A 17,592-nucleotide genomic window follows, 5' to 3' on the forward strand; every position below is an offset into this window, starting at 1 on the left:
GATCTCTAGTGTGATAAAAATTAATTAAATGGATCCAAAAAAGTCAGTATCATGCTTGTGTTGAGTACAATCACAGTAGTTTATATTAATTTTACTTTTATATTCTTGGAGTCGATAATTTTTAACTTGCTATTCTAATTTAATGTTAAAAACTCAACCTTTGAAACAGAAGGTCTGTACCAATCCTGGCTCTGCTTGCCTCAGAGCCCTTCCTCATCCTCTGCTCTGAAAGGCAGGAGACTGACTCCTGTAGCCATTGTTCCCCAGTCTCCCTTGTCAGTTAGCTTCTGCCTGAATTCAGCCTGTGGGAGGCACTGTCAGGCTGCTGGAGGCTGGGAGGAAGAGAGAAGCCTGTGTTTAGGCCACCTCTCTGCCTTGTGAGGCATCTCCGCAGTGGCTACAGCCCTTCTCTGGCTCCAGTTTCCGCTAGACTAGTCTCCTGCAGTTCTAGTATCTACCAGTGACCCTAGCTCCTGAACTCCAACAATACCGCTATTTTCTTCTGTTCCTCCAGCCTGGGAAAGGTAGCTTCCTGTTACTGGCTAATCTTTGGGTTGCCTTGCCTTTTTGTCTCCTGATTGGCTTCTCAGCCCTTCCGTCACCTTTACTTCCAATTCTTGGTATTAAACTCCCTCCTGTTAAAATACTCAGAATGGCTTCTGTTTTTCTAGTAATAGATAAATTCTTTAAAAAATAAATTAATGAAGTGGGGAATAAATAGGAAGACAGAAAAAAAGAAACGGAGACAAGAAAAGGAGAAGAAAAGGGGGCAAGACATAGGGTAAAAGAAGTCCAGCAGGGGGTACATGGAAAGAAGGGACAGAGAGATTTCGACAGAATGGATCAATGAATATTGCACTGAAGTTGTGGTGACCCATTTGGTTTTTCTCTCCACTCTCCATATAGGTGGTGTGCTGACCCCGCCTTACTAAACTGTTTGAAGCAAAAAAGCGCTGTAGTCAGGTTGGTTTTACTTCTCAATCCTTCCCCATCTACAAATTGTGTTTCTGAATGTAGTCGGTTATCGAGCGTGCTTTCTAGTCTGCCGTCTTCATTCTCATCACATTGTTTCTTACATTTCTGTTAGGTCTTTGCCAAAAATTACATTCTTCCCACAATTGATTTTTTCTTGGAGTGGCTGTCCTTTCCCTCTTAATTGTTTGACACCACCAGCTCCTGTTCCTTAAGCTAGAGCATACCTATTAAAAGGCAAAGAAAGAGATGGTGTCTTGGAACTGCTAGTGTATTAAAATGAGAAGATTCATATAAACCATTTTTTCAGTATTCATATAAACCACTTTTTTTTTTACTTTTGAGAATAAAGATACAAATAGAACTATTCCTTCCTCCCCTTCCCTTCCTTTCTGATGCTTAGACACTGCCCAGCAAAACTTCCTTCAGCCTTCCTATCTCCCTTAAGTTATGGCTCCATTTGAAATCCATCTCCTGCTCAAGCACCAATTCAAATGCTACGTTCTCCCTGAAGCCTATCCTAATATATCCCCCTTGTGTGTGTGCTCACATATGTGTGCATGTGTCCTGGCCAGCACCGTAAATCACTAAGTGGTAAACTCAACAAGGGCTAGAACTGCATGCTTATCTTCTTTGCACCCCTCCCAGGGCCTGGTTTGTATCATGTACAGTCTCTCATTCTTATTCAGATTGAATCATATCAATAAACAGAAAGAGGAATTGACCCCCAGCCTTAAATACTACCACCAGTACCACTTTTTAATGGCTAAAGCTAACATTATGAGACCTTGTGCATTTGCCACCTTCTTTTCTCCTGTTTTTTCACCCTTTGAGCTCCTTTCACCTTCTCCTTAAATGTGCTTATGTTGCCTACTCCTTAACCCATCTTCAGTGATTTAGAGATTATAGACCCCACCCCCTGTGCTCAGATGCAGTAGTATTCACATGACTAGGAAAAAGAAGGTTTAAAAGATGAGTACCTACTTTAGGACTATTGATCTTACACAGTTTTTCCTATATTTCAGATCGTTGTGTGCCTTTTAGACATCTATTTCCCCAGCATGGTACTAAATACTCTGGGAGAGTTAAAGGACATAAAACATACAGCTTTTGGTCATGGGTAATTTACAATCTAATTATGCTCATAAATTCAAGACAAAAGATAAAGTATAATAATGTATGGAATATACTGTTAATTCTATAGAAATGTAAAGAGTAAAGATTCTCAATTATGCAAGATTAGGCTTAGAGGAGATAATTTTACTGAACACAGAAGGAATTGTAGAATTTGAATTGATTGAGGTTTGAGGAGAGAATTTCCTGTTATTCAGATGACCTTCCCCAAGGCTAGCATGCAAGGCTTTTATTGTATCAGTCTGGTGAGAATGAATAATAACATTTGTGAACATATATCAAGTATTAAGTATATTGTGTTTCACTTGAATATCTTACTGAGTTCTCAACAGCTCTTTGGGGCTCCTTGATACTTTTTATTCATATTTAACATTTCTTAAATCATCGTGAGTCTTTTATGTTTTTCCCCCTCCCTCCTCCCAAAATGTGTTATTAAATTAATGGTGTGCCTTATGATTAAGAAAGTGTAATATATTTATTCTTAGTTTAAAGTCCAGGATAATACAGCATTAGGTTCAGCAACTTTTTGGTGTCAGAGAATTTAGGATTTGTAACTGGGTCTGTTTGATTTCAAAGGCTGTGTCCTTAACCACCACTACTTTTTTTTTTTTAAATGAAATTACTTTCTTTATTTAATTTTTAAAATTTATTTTGGGGGGGGAGTAATTAGGTTTTTATTTATTTATTTTTAATGGAATTACTGGAGATTGAACCCATGACTTTGTGCATGCTAAATGTGCACTGCACCATTGAGCTATACCCCCCCGAAATGACATTACTTTAATGTAGCTTCAAAAAAAAATCCTAGCAACAAAAATAAATTTTAAAAATTGACATTTTTCTAAAATGGTGCATACTAAAATAATTGACTAATACTTGATTACAGAACATAATTCAAACTATTGTTGGTATTTCAGTGTATTACTAAGGAAACGTTTAAAAAGAAATTTTGCACACCAAAATTGGAACAGCACTTATAATTCTATTTACGGCTGTGAAAAGGCAGTCAGCTTCTACTTAAAACTGTAACCAGTGATGAAAATATACTTCAAAAACATAAACATTTGCTCTGACAATCTTTAATATTGGTTAAAAACAGACTGATGTTCGTTGCTGATGGAAGTGGCTTTAATCCAACGTGCAAAAAAAAGTGTAGCTATATGCTTTTACTTGAGATACATGAGACCAGTGCTTCTGTACTATGTACACATTTAAAAGATTTTAAATGTATTAATTTAAGGAAGGACATTGCATCTTCTCTATGGATAAATCACATGTTACAGAGAGCCCAAAAGCTTGCTGACATTCTTTTAGTTACCCAAACTATCTGAAGAGGCATACCTGTTCTTGTCCTAATTTTGATCCTAAATAAAAATCCAGTTTCAAAATCAATTAGGAATTACTTTGACTAGGAAATCTTGGACTTGTAGCAAATGTCTGAAAGCCAGGTTCCTAGACTCCCTTTTCTAACCCTCTCACCACTGGTCCAGTCCACAGACCCCATCAGCTGCAGAGGGGCAATACCCGAAATAAGAAGGAATGAAAAAATTCAGCCCACGACCAACATGCCTATAACCACCACTACTTTATATTACCTTCCTCGACAGTATAGAAATCTAGCTGGAACAATTTGGTCTTAGGAAATATGAGAGTTGGGTTTGGAAAGGAGGTCAGCTGATGAAAGATTTGGAATTTCAGGCTGAAAAGTTTAGATTTAATCTAGTCAACAGTGTGAATTACTATGGATTGCAAGTGTCAACTAAAACAAAATGCACAACCTAAAAGTTGAGAATTAAATTTTATTTGGTGAATTTTCTGAGGACTTCAAGCCTGGGAGGCAGCTTCTCAGACAGCTCTGAGGAACTGCTCCAAAGAGATAAGGGAGGAGCCAGGATATATAGGGGTTTTTTCAACAAAGACCAGGTAGTCTGAACATAAAAAGATTACTGTTAATTAAAGAAAACCAGTTATCTGAAGTTAATGAATTTAGCACTTTCCTAGTCCAGGAAGATGCAAGAGTCCAGGCTCATTGAAATCATTCCTTTGATATGCACCTGAGCTGTCTAGGGCCTGTATCCTGTTTTTTCCCATCCTGAGTCCTTTCAGGGTGCACCAGGGTAACTGCAGTGGCCGAGGGGTTTGTCTTCATCCTAAATTCCCTTAGGGCTCACCTAAGTAGTGGCTTGATGGCTGCAACATCCTTTGTTTACTGATATGGCAGGCAACATTTTTCATTCATACAAGTATGAATCCTTTTGTTATTTTTAAGACAGTCTTCCTTCTATTACTTGGTCTGTTTTTGATGTGGGCTTATTTACTCAAATAAAATTGCCTTTTAAATTATATTTCTAGGTACCCGAGAAAAAGAAATAGTTTGATAGAGCTTCCTGATGACTATAGCTGCCTCCTAAATCAAGCTTCTCATTTCAGGTAAGAAGAAATAAATATTTTAACAATTTTTTGAGATTGCGTTTGATAAATACTACCACGAGCCAGTTCTTTTTAAAGTGACCACTGAGCATCCTCTGTAACAGTGATTTTAAATCTTTTTTTTCAATTGAGGTGAAAACCACATAACATACAATTTTGTACAATTCATTTGTGTTTAGTGTATTCACAGTGTTGTACAACTGTTAGCATATAGAGAGATCCCTGAGTTAGGAAGCCCACCAAAGCAGGGATTGTTGCTGCGAACTGTGAAAGGATTCTCAGCAGAGGCAGAGGGACAAAGTGAAAAGCTACTTTATTGCTCAAGGGGAGGGAAAAAACAAGAAAGCCCTCAAGTGGGGAAAAAGAAAAAGAAGCGCTGGAGCGGGGAGCTCTCAGCCAAGATGGCCGGTTGAGACAGCATTGGGTCAGGTGGGCCACATGGACTTTTTATTAGAAGCTTCTGCCATCATGTGTGCTGAAACCAATCGCCTATTTTCCCCTCTGTGTATGGCGTTTTCTGGTTGTTGTCATAGCAGTTGTCAACTGTCATGGCGCTGGTGGGTGTGTCATTTAGCATGCTAATACATTGCAATGAGCATATAATGAGGCTCAGGGTCACTGGAATTTCAGATCTTCCGCCATCTTGGGCTTAGTTGGTTCTAACCAATTCTTGTTTCTTCTCTTTGTGGCTGCCATCTGAGACTTAGATAAGAGTGATTGGTTTCTTCTTCATTTTTTTTTTAAGGGGAGGAGGTAATGAAGTTTATTTATAACCTTTTTTTTTTTTAATGGAGGTCCTGAGGATTGAACCCAGGATCTTGTACATTCTAGGCAGGCACTCTACCACTCATCTCTCCCCTCCCCCAAGAGTAATTGATTTCTATTCAAGGGAGAGGCAGGGGTATGATCCCAGGGGCAATAGCCTTGGTAACATGGGGCTATAAACAAGAGTCAGAGGTTAGGGGTGGTGGGCCCTGCAGGATCCTATTTGTATCATAACCACTTTTTCTGTCTACTTTCAAAACATTTTTATCACTCCAGAGAAATACCTTGTATCCGCTAAATAGTCACTCCCCATTCCCCTCTTTCCCAATTCCCTAGTAACTAATAATCTTCTTTCTGTCTCTGTGGATTTGCCTATTCTGGATATATCATATGAAAGGAATCATACCGTATATGACCTTTTGTGTCTGGCTTTTTTTACTTAACATAATGTTTTCAAGGTTTATCCAAATTGTAACATGTATCAATACTTCATTCCTTTCTTGGTTAAATAATATTCCATTGTTATATACCAGAATTTATTAATCTGTTTGTCCATTGATAGGCATTTGGGTTGTTTCCCTCTTTTGACTATTATAAAATATGCTACTATAAACTTTCATATACAAGTTTCTGGCTGGACATGTATTTTAACTTTTCCTGGAGAGAGAGATATATATATATAATATATGTATTTTTTGTTTATACACACACACACACACACACACACACACACACCCCTGGGAGTGGAATTGCTGGATCATTATGGTAATTCAATGATGTCTTTTCATGTGCTTGTTATATATTTGTATATGTTCTTTGGAGAAATGTATGTTCAAGTTTTTTAAAACTAAGAATTCATTGCCAAATCTGAGGTCATGAAGATTTATCACTATGATTTTTCAAATGGTTTTGTAGTTTTAGGCTTATGTTTAGGCTGTGGATCCATTTTGAATTAATTTTTGGAATAAGGTAGAAGATGCAGCTTCATTTTTATTTTTCATGTGGTTTCCAGTTGTCCCAGCATAATTTTTTAAGAGACTGTTCTTTTTCCCCACTGAATAGTATTGTCATCCACTTTGAAAGTCAACTGGTCATCAATGTTCAGGTTTACTTCTGGACTTTCAGTTCTGTTCCTTTGGTCTGTATGTCTATCCTTATGCTAGTACCACATTTTTAAATTACTGTAGCTTTGCAGTAAGTTTTGAAATTGTTAACATGTGAGCCTTCCAACTTTCTTTTCCAATACTGTTTTGACTTTTTGGGACCCTTTGCAGTTATATAGGAATCTGAGGATTGGCTTTTCCATTTCTGCAAAAAAAGGCAATTGAAATTTTAATAGAAGTTGCATTAATCTATAGATCACTTTGAGGAGTGTTGCCATCTTAACAGTATGAAGTCTTCCAGTCAATGAACATGAGTGCCTTCCATATTTAGGCCTTCTTTAATTTCATTCAGCAATGTTTTATAGTTTCAGCATACAAGTCTTTCCCTCCTTGGTTAAATTTATACCTAGGTATCGTATTCTTTTGGATGCTATTGTAAATGAAATTGTTTTCTTAATTTCCTTTTTGGATTGTTCTTTGCTGGCATATTGAAACACAACTGGTTTTGTGTATTGATCTTGTACCCTGCAACTTTGCTAGGTATCCATAGGGGTGACAGTTAACAGCCTAAATTTAGTTTGAATTGATACTGACTTGGTTTTAATAGAATACGTTAACTCTTTACAGCTGTATTTCCCCTCTTAATGTTATTGAAATCACAGACTACATTTTTATACACTGTGTGCCTGTTAACATAGATTTATAATTATTGTTTTGTGCATTTGTCTTTTAAATCATGCAGGAAACAAAAAGAGGAGTTTTGTATAAAAAATTACAATAATAGTAACTTATACTTTAATATGTAGTTACCTTTACCAGTTATCTATGTTTTTTCACATGGCTTTGAGTTATCATTAGTGTACTTCTGTTTCACCTTGAAGGGACTCCCTTTAGCATTTCCTGTGGGACAGGCCTACCAATGATGAACTTCCCTAGCATGGGAATGTCTTAATTTCTCCCTTATTTTTAAAGGATTGTTTTGCCAGATATGGAATTCTTGGTTGACAGCTCTTTTTCCTTTGAGCACAGTAATCATATCATCCCACTGCTTTTTTCTGCTCCTCTGACTCAAGTAATTTCAGTTGCTCTGCTATAAAATTCACTAATTCTTCTGCTTGCTCAGATATGCTGTTGAACCCCTCTAGTAAGTTTTTTATTTCATTTGTTGTACTTTTCTATTTGTTTCCTTTTTATGATTTCTCTTTACTGCTGTTCCCTACTCTTTCATACATTTTCCTGATTTCCATAATTTTTTTGGTCAATGATTTGTTTCAGAAAGTGTATTTAAAAGAAGCCTTTGTTTATTACATCTCATGGCTGGGCTTCCTTAGGGATGATTTCTGTCAGTTTTTGTTTTTGTTTTTGTTTTTGTTTTTGTTTTTGTTTTTTTGCATGAATGGGCCATACTTTTCTGTTTCTTTGTATCAGAGTCTTCCCCCTTCCCAAGAATCACCATTGTAACTTGGTAAAGGTTACAGTTATGTTTGTTTAAGTGACTTTTCTAAACTGTTTTTCAAGGACTATATTCTTTGTGTGTTCACTGAAGTCTCTATTCTATTATCTCTGTAGTCAGCCAGTGAACTGACAGATTTTCTTAAATGCCTGGATCTGATAAGAAGAAAAGAGAAGAAAAAAAAAAAAGAATATTTGGCCTTTTTAAATCTTCACCATCACTACCAAGGAAGCTGCTTCAGCTCACGAGAGTTGAAACAATGGCCAGTCTCTGTGCCGGCCCCTCATTGAACTGCCAGACAGAACTAAACATACAACCCTAATTTTTTAGGGCAAGGTCCCTCTTGTCCATCCCTGCACCAGCAAGCCACACCAGAATAATGGGCAGCCATCCCCATAGCTACCTGCTGTGGGGCTGGTGGGTTGGGGACGGTAGCCCTTACACAAAATGCCAAAATTCACTGAAGTATACCAGCCTTTTTTTTTGTCAAGCACTCCTCTAGACATTGCAAGTGTTTGTCCGGACTCACAGAGTTCCAGAATGATTGCTTCAGACTGTTCTTATGAGATCAGTAGTTGTTCCAGTAGAGGAACCACACTGTTTTCAACTTCCCAAGCAAGTAGCACTCTTAGAAATATCTTTTATATTTCTTTAAATGCTGTTTTGCGTGCATTACAATGTGGTGACCACTTTCATTCACTGAAATAATACTGAAGAATTCTTTTTTTTCCAGACACAGTCTTATGTGGAAGCCCATTATAATAGTAAAAGAGGTAGCATTAGAACTTTAGTTCAAGCCTGGGAACTGGAAAGAGGAGTACACCTGCCTTAGCCTTTTTTGATGCCATGCTCCTCCTACCTCAGGAGGCTGAACACAACTCTTAAGCAGTGTTTCTCAAACTTTTATATTCCTCTTCCCTTTCACTAATCACTTTCAAAAAATACTGACTGATAAAGACTAGTGAGAAGCAAAATAAACAAGTTGCATTATACTCATTACTAATATCATGTATGAATTACCTGTTAAGTTACTTTTGTTTGAGAACAACATGAGCTTTAAACACATTGATTCTGTATGATAAAATTCTATTTTTTGAAGTTAAGAATTTTTTTACACTTAACCTTTCTATAATATGATGCAAGTTATTTGAATAGCATAAATTAATGAGCAGCATACCACCAGTGAAATGTCACTGAATGGAGAAGTTATATTCATATCTGTTTTAGCCATTGGTGTGTGAATATTTTATATTTGAATCACAGAGGAGAATGGGGGTGATGTCTGAAACACAGTCACTGAGCAGCCAAATAATAAGCCGAAATTAATACTGATGCAGTTCTGTATTCTTAACACTCAGGTGGCATCACACACCACCTATAGCAAACCAGATTGATGATGATGACATGAAGCTAGCAGTAACTTGTAATTAAAAGACAAGAATCTCAGCAGCCTGAAAGTCAAAGCCTGTTCAAGACTTCATTGATAACGTACTGGTGACAAAGCATCTTTTTCCCAAATTGCAGAAATTCCAAAGCTCAGTTAGGAGTTTTATAATGTTCCTAAGCATTGTGCAGCAGCTAAACTTAATTCTTAGTAAACTTAAGTAGAGCTCTCAGTTAACACAAATAATTGTCAAATTTAAGGATACCAAATGGTAATTCCAATTAACTGTCTTGGTATAAGGTGACTTATTAGTAATCTTTAGTTATATGTTAAATAACTTGCTGTCATTTAAAGGAACCAAAGGGAAAAATTTTAGTTTAGGATCATTTTAAGGTCTTAAAGAGCCCTTCTTTGGCCCACTCTGAGAATCACCGCCCTACAGAATGACTGAAGAAATTCTCTTATTTAGTTACAGCCGTTGCTTTAATCCACAAAGCCAGGGGGTTTAACTGGACCAGCAGGGGCTTGGGCAGCCCATACTTCAGCCTCTGTTGCCAGTTAGAATTGACCTCAGTATCAGCTCCCTTGCTACTTGTCTCCGGCAGATTAAGGTTAACCAGCTAAAGAAGTGGGTTGAATCACCTTACCTCTCAGCCCCTGAAAAATTAGCTAGATTTCAAAGATTGCATCCAGCTCCAAATGCAGTGATTTTCCCAATCTTAGGGCTGCATTTGTACCACAGAAGCCCAGTGAAGAGGTGTTATTGTCAGTCATTAAAGGGTATCACGCTGGTTCCTAGGAGGATCTGAGGAGAGTGTCAATCATTAATCACAGTGAAGATCCTCCTGGGTGATATTAGTACTTATTGGTTCCAAGTAAAAATGAAAAGAAATCTTACAATCTCCTCCAGTTTTATTGTTACTACCAGTTTCCATTAGGACTTGAGTCATCTCTAGTGTAGGAGGATGGCTGCTCAGTGACTGTGTTTCAGGCATCACCCCCATTTTCCTCTATAGGATGGGACTCAGCCATCCTGTGTGAAAAGTGAAAGAAGATGTTGGCTTTATCTAAAAAGAGAAAGCCCCTGGAAGTGAGAATAGCACCTTGCCTGTGGGAGACAGGAATGGAATACAGATACACAGAGTCCTTCTGCTCCTGTGTAGACAATGTTGGTTTTCTCATCTTGCCTAAGAAACTAGGCGTTAGAGAGTAAACTTAATACCCAATTGGAAATTTGTTTGGTGCTCTTTGTTTGACCCGATTGTTGGCATCACTGCATCTCCCCTGGGGCTGCATTTATTTTTTACTATCCAGATCGATGTTTAATCTGTGATCATTACATAGCAGAGGCAGGAGCATCAGAAGCTCCTTTTTTCAAGATAGCCATTACCACTTTAATCCAGAGAGTGATACTCCTCTTTGGGGGCTTTATAGCAAGGTTCTGGGATGCCACTGTGTCGAATGCGAGATCTCAAGGTACTATTTGGTTCAAGAAAGTCAGCTTTGTCACTTTTTCCTTCCCAAGACTTCATGTTTTTCCCAGACAGAATGGTGCATCAACTCAAAGACTAAAGTGTCTCCTTTCAACCCTAAAGATCTCAATACTGAAAGAAATGAGGGGAAATGTGTTTAAACCCTTACTGCAAAATTGTGATTTAAAAAACCCCCCAGAACAGCTATACCCCTTCAAGGCCATATTCCTCTAACATTGAGGACACAAACTTGACTAAACCAATCCAGAGAGGCAGTTGACTGTAAATTGGTCATGTCAGATGAAGTCTGGATTCTATAAATGCATCTCAATCTCAAGGCATATTTAAGTGCCAGATTTTATGGGAGTTATAAGGGCACTGTATATTTAAAAATAAATTTTCTTACTATGGATTAATCAGACTTTTTGTTGTCTTCTTGAGGGGAAGTATTAAAGAGGAATCATCTCATTAAATATTTCCTTGTGTTTTAAGAGCTTTCTTTGCTGCAAAGCAGCCAGTGATGAAAACACTGCTAAATATATCTATTGCTAACTGATTATATCATGCTTTTATTATTTTTCCACCATATTGAATGTTTTCTTCCCTTTTGAGGTGCCCACGGTCTGCAGATGACGAGCGAAAGCACCCTGTCCTCTGTCTTTTCTGCGGGACCATACTGTGTTCTCAGAACATTTGCTGCCAAGAAATTGTGAATGGGGAAGAGGTGGGAGCTTGCATTTTTCATGCACTTCACTGTGGAGCTGGAGTCTGCATTTTTCTGAAGTGAGTAGTGAGTGGTCTAGAAGCTTCATTAATGAACTTAGGGAATTTGGATCCAATCTAGAAGCTGTTATGGCTGGACAGTATGTTGATGGGAAATAATCTGTCAGAAGTTAGAGCATAAATCTGTTATTCACATGAAACTGCATTTGACACGATATTATGGAGTAAATAGTTTAAAGAGTGGATATCTGTTCGTATTTTCATTAATTGTGGAAAATCTTAAACAAATATGGTGGACTTTATATTGATTACTCTGGTATTGTGTAATACTCAAGTATAGTGAAAGAGTTTAGAGTCCTAAAACTTAACATTTTCAAAGGACATTGTTACTTTACGTTGTCCTTTGCATGTTTTAATTTTCTTCATTTCCTCTGCCTTATCAACCATTGATTTCCCTGGTCTGTCAGCAAATGACTAAGAGTAGAACAATTGTCACTCATATTTATGAAAGAAAATGCAAGTTGCCTGAGAGAGAAAATTCAGAGTGAATGCATGTACTTTTTCTTTCCATTTTCCCCACAGAATGTAGGTTCTGTTTACATAAACCCAAATATCTCACTTACTAGGGAATATGTAATCACTGCTTGTCAGCGTCTTTTGGAACAAGGAGAATGAGTGCATGGAGGCCAGGCCCACACACTTGTCTTCTAGGGAACCCACAGCAAGTAAACCCAGTATTCCAGCTGTTTGTTTGATAATTTCTCTCGAGAGTACTTGTACTCTCTGTACACATGTACACAAACATTATTTTTTATTTCTCCATTTCTCTGCTCTAAGAGTCCCAGGTACCTTCAAGGTGGCAAAGGTTCTTTATAATGTGCATTGTTGGAGGCTGGCTCTAACCAGGCAAGGCTTGACACTTCCCCAGATAACCTTCTCTCTGGCCCAAGGTTATCAGAGTAGGAGATGTGGTTCTGTTCTTAAGCTGTTAAGCTTAAGCTCCCTCTGTTAAGCTACTTCCCCTCTCCAGGTCATAGGTCAGGAAATAGGCAAAAACAACCCCAGCCACCACTTTCCAGGGTGTCTATGGTTCCAGTAGGACAGCCTCCTTCCTCTCTTCAGTATATTCCGTCAGTATTACTGATCCCATTGCCCTAAATCTGTTGATCCTTTCCCATAGCTTCAATAGATAAGACACAATTTAGTCCATTTGTCTATGTTTGTATTGCCTTTATACTGAATTCCTAATCGATACTGGCCATGTCTTTTCTCTAGATCGACTTTGTTGCAGTGCCTGTCGTTGGCATACATGCACTTAACATTTCCTGTTGGTTGTTTTGTCCTTCAGAATCAGAGAGTGTAGAGTGGTCCTGGTTGAAGGTAAAGCCAGAGGCTGTGCCTACCCTGCTCCTTATTTGGATGAGTACGGAGAAACAGACCCTGGTCTGAAGTAAGTTTTTCTTATTTTTGTTACATTATTGTACGTGGGTGGTAACAGCTCTTTAAACACAAAAGCTAATGCTAAATACTGAGAGATATTTTTAAATAGCTACAAATTTAAAATATTAAATACACCATCCCATATGTAACATGTAATTTTTAACAACCTTGTGCTTCTCCAAAATTTGAGGGTAATATATCTCCAAAATTTTTAGACCCCAACCATTCTAATGTTTGAATGCTCTACAGTTTTTAATCAACCATTTTTCAGAATTATTTAGAAAGTTTAATTGATGCTGATATATGAAAGAAGGAACTCTGTAGTGTCCAGTGAGGAAGTTTGGTTTAAAATGGATATTCATTGTTTCCATTGCAATACTTGAAACTTTTTATTAGCCTTATTTGCTTCCAAGCATTAACAAAAACACTTAGAATCCTGAAATTTTCTGTATCCTTCACCGGTGTTAGGGGAACTGGAGTGCCATTCATGGTTATAAAAAAGAGGAGGTAAGGCACCAATGGTCCCAAACACATATAGGTAAAGGTTAGATCCCCTTACCATTAACTGTCTCTCTTTGTTTAACTGAAAGTTTGGTTTTTTGTAATGTATTGTTCAGGATGAATAGGCTTACTAGATGAGGCTTGGAACCTCTTTGGTCATACTGAGATTTGTTTTTATTGTAACAGCATTTGACCTATATAGAGAAAGTCACTGGATTCAGGAAGAAAAACGCTGGGTGGTAGAAGTAGTTGATAATTGAGGATAAGAGATCTGAGTTGTTCCAGAAAGGGACAAAGAAGCAGAATTTTTAAGTTAATTAGGCAATATGAAAATAACCAATAAGCAAAGACGCTTGAGTGCCTCAGGGGTGAGAATCTCACAGTTCTCCATCATTGGCAACAGCCAGACTTCAGTCATTTTTGATTAGCTGTGATACAATGTTACAAACTGTGCAACCTTAGAATCGATGTGGAGTAATTTTATAAATATTTGCTAATCACTAGTAAGTTTGTTGTGTCATAAAGATAATAATAACCAAATATTTGTCAAGAGCAGCATATAACTTGAGGGCTTAGTATTAACTCAGACCTAACCTCTATCATGCAAAGATCAGAAATCAAAGCTGGATAAATTATATGATAAATTATATAAATTATATATAAATTATAAATAAAAAGCCATAAAAGCCCCACTCAGGCTAACCACCTAGAAAGGAACAGAACTTCAAGTTACAAACCTTTCTAGCCATTTAAATAAAGTTCCATAATGCCTGCAGTACTGTTGTCTGAATAATCAGGGAGTAAGTTTCTGCTTCATTAGAATAAGTAACTTACCACGCTCATAGTGATCAATGGTAAAGGAAAAATATACTTTTAAAACCCTGTCCTGGTGATTCTTCCCAGTTCCAGGAAGATTCTTCCCAGTTCCATCTCAGAAATTCAGACTAATTTAGACAATGTGGCAGTTATTTGATTGAAACTTACATGTTGTCTTTTTTTTTCCCTGCAGGAGGGGCAACCCCCTTCATTTATCACACGAGCGATATCGGAAGCTCCATTTGGTATGGCAGCAACATTGCATTATAGAAGAGATTGCTAGGAGCCAGGAAACTAATCAGATGTTATTTGGATTCAACTGGCAGTTACTGTGAGCTCCAGCTCTGCCTCGGGACAATCACGAACAAAGACAGTAATGAAGACCAATTCAGAATTATGGAGACCTTTCTGAGGGCTGGGGAAGGGGTGGACGGTCTTTTGCTCCATGTCCAGATTCACATACATCAATAAAATATTCCTTAATGGAATATTTCTTTCAATTAGCGAACACATACTTAAAAGGAAAAAAGGACATAGGTTAATGTGTTTTATGTTCCAGAACACTAAGGAAATGCTTCTTCACCCCAAAATTCTGCTAGTAGTTCCAGAAGACTCATTTCCCTTCATAATCTTTCCCGTTTCACTTCATCCTCCCAGTTAATGAAGTCACATGAAGCAATTGTGAGTATTCTTATATGTTAGTTGACTCTTCCACAATTTTGTATTTGGTGGTTCTCCACCCAAGTTAAGTTTAGCTGATGGATCACTGATAAGATTCTAATAATCTGCGATAGTCTTCCTTGCAGATAAAAAAGAAACCATGCGGTATACTTCAATTGAGAAAGTTTTCCAAAAAGTAAAAGTTTTATTTCTCTTTTAAGGAAATACCCCTAATGTGCCACTTCCTGTTTCAGCCAGAAGTTTAACTAAGTCTCTATATGGTCAGAGTCGCCATTTCTAAGGCAGAGTTCTGCCAGTGTGGAAAAGCTGTTTCCTGCTGTAGACCTCAAGAAGAGTTAGGATAATGTGTTTATTATTCATCCTTGATGAGGCAGAGAGCCTGCAGTCCTCACCTCTGACCACAAATAGCTCTGTTGAATTTTAAAATTATACTTTCCATTTTCCAAAGACAAATTTCTAAAATGAGTTCATTTTCTCTCTTGATTGTGGCACCACTCTTTGACTCTTAGAAACTTGATGCATTTCTGATGTAAAACTTCCTATAGAATGAAAATAAGGAAATTCCCCCAGTGAATGGAGCATGCCAACGGTAATTCAGGACAACCAGATTGATGCCAGTTCTATAACCTTCTTTGTCTTTGTAAAAGACAAATCCTTCATCTGTTACCTGTGTGCAAACTTTTCATACACTCTGGTTTTATGACTAGTACAACCAGCCAAAAAAGCCATGTGATCAGTAGTCTGTGTCCTGTTATAACATGCTGTGGTTGAGCCGACTTGCTTATAAATAACAGAGCTCTCCTGAATCTGTGCATAGACTTCTTGGTTTTTGGCTTTAACTTTTTGTATCACGAACTTGTGATATAGAACAGCAGGCAGAAAGTAAATTGAAATCTTACATTTTAGCTTCTGTTGTCTCTGGGGTAATGTTAGGAGTTTGAAAGATGCATTCAAAGACCATCTTATTTTGCCTTTGGTGACCCACAGTCATGTATGTGTATAAATGTTTTCCTACCTTCATTTTGCTCAACAGAGGCAAGCAAGTAAAAGTATATTTGCAAAGTGATTGATGATACGCATTTGGGGTTAGATTTTTTGGTATTTTTATGTAAAGAAAAGGTAGATTTTGCAGTAAGGGATTGGCATGAACAGGCATCAGAGTCACAATTTTCTACTTGAATAATTATTATTCAGAAGATATCAAGAAATAGATATAACTCCAGTGAACAATTTATAACAATTGAGGGGTGAGGATTAGAAATTTCAGTATTCATTTTGTCAGATTTGCCAGTCTGATTAAATGATTAGAACACTTCCCTTAATTTCTTATATAATTTTGTTGGATGGATTTTCTGACTAGGAAGTCTGAGCCAGCCTAGGCAACAGAAGATGCTGACTTCTGCCCTAATTGTTTGGCTCAAGTTTAGCAAAGATAAGCTGATTTTTTTATTTCTAGTCTTTTTATATCCACTTCATAAATCCTGGGGTTAAGCTCTTAAGCTGCCAGAGGGACTATCCAGTGGCCAGTCAGATCTTTACTGCCAAAGAACCCATTTCATATTGAGTCCCGTTTACTGAGATTGATTCAGATCTCTGCACTGGAGATGAACATATGTCTCTCAGTGCTGCCCCCAGCCCAAGGGATCTCTAATTATATTCAAATATCCTAGTGGTTTGCGTTTGCCTTCATCATTGCAAACAATTTAATTAAGCTTATGAAGTTTACTTTAAAATGAGCAAAAAGTCACTTTATTTTCTTTAGTGTACTATGTGGAGGAACTGGTTCAACAGGATGGCTCCAAAACTGTGTTTTTCTAATATTTGGTGAGGGGTTGTCAGGAATTTTAATGATACAGTGAAGAAAAACATATCTGTATAATTAATTTATTATGTTGGTGTATGGGCTGTGAGTTCACCATTTAGTGGTCATTTGTCATTTCATAACAACTATGCATTTTGGTTCACTGTGATGATCTATCTATAGTGACTGCAACATGTTTATACCACTGATTCAAATTCCATCCATGATGAAGTTATACAAATAATGCATATATTGTTATCTTTTATTGCAAAATGTAAATTCAAATCTTGTATAATGTTCTTGTGCTTTTTGAAATAAAATATCTTATATGTGTATATTTAAAAAGAACAAGGGGCTTCTCATGTTTGGGGATTTGGGTTTGAAGTATGAAAAACGATTCCTAGAAAGGAGCTCTAGTTAAAAGTTGTCTTTATCAGCCCAGGCAAATTCTTCAAAAGACATAGGTATTTAGTATAATGGTCTCCAAACTTTTTGACCATCCCACTCTTGTCAGTAAATAATTTTTAAGCATGCGTATTATATATAATTATGCATATTACATATGTAATTATTTTGTATTCATGCAATACTGTACTAATCTATTAAGTACATTATAAAACATTGCCCCAAAATGGAGATTTTAAAAATTAAAAAAAGAGAATATTTGTATTTAAATATTACAGTCACTGGTTCCAATGCAGTGCAGCTAGGACCTGGATTTTTTTATTTTAATTAATTAAATTTAAATAGTCATGTGTGACTAGTGGCTACTATATTGGACAGCATAAGTCTAGTGTAATGTTTCTCAAACTGTGCATTAGCAATCACCTAGAGAGCATTAACAAAATGCTCATTTCTAGTTTTCACCCTAAATTCTGAATCAGAATTTCCCAGGATTAAGGTAATCAGTGTGATTT

The 17,592-nt window shown here is 37.1% G+C and overlaps 1 protein-coding gene across 2 annotated transcripts in view; it reads left to right on the top strand.

The window, feature by feature from the left end:
* Positions 1-17,128, top strand: part of UBR1 (ubiquitin protein ligase E3 component n-recognin 1) — a 116,376-nt gene extending 99,248 nt beyond the window's left edge. Inside the window, exons 43-47 of one of the 2 annotated variants that reach the window (XM_010994960.3) lie at positions 907-963; positions 4,459-4,536; positions 11,326-11,496; positions 12,785-12,886; positions 14,387-17,128. In XM_010994960.3, coding sequence (XP_010993262.2) covers positions 907-963; positions 4,459-4,536; positions 11,326-11,496; positions 12,785-12,886; positions 14,387-14,528 — 550 coding nt within the window. In that variant the 3' untranslated portion in view covers positions 14,529-17,128. Of the gene's footprint in view, positions 1-906; positions 964-4,458; positions 4,537-11,325; positions 11,497-12,784; positions 12,887-14,386 lie in introns of those variants that run through there. The other variant, XR_010380872.1, reaches the window with a different exon arrangement.
* Positions 17,129-17,592: the final 464 nt, after the last annotated feature.

Source organism: Camelus dromedarius, chromosome 5 (genome assembly GCF_036321535.1).
Source record: "Camelus dromedarius isolate mCamDro1 chromosome 5, mCamDro1.pat, whole genome shotgun sequence".
Taxonomy (NCBI): Eukaryota; Metazoa; Chordata; class Mammalia; order Artiodactyla; family Camelidae; genus Camelus; species Camelus dromedarius.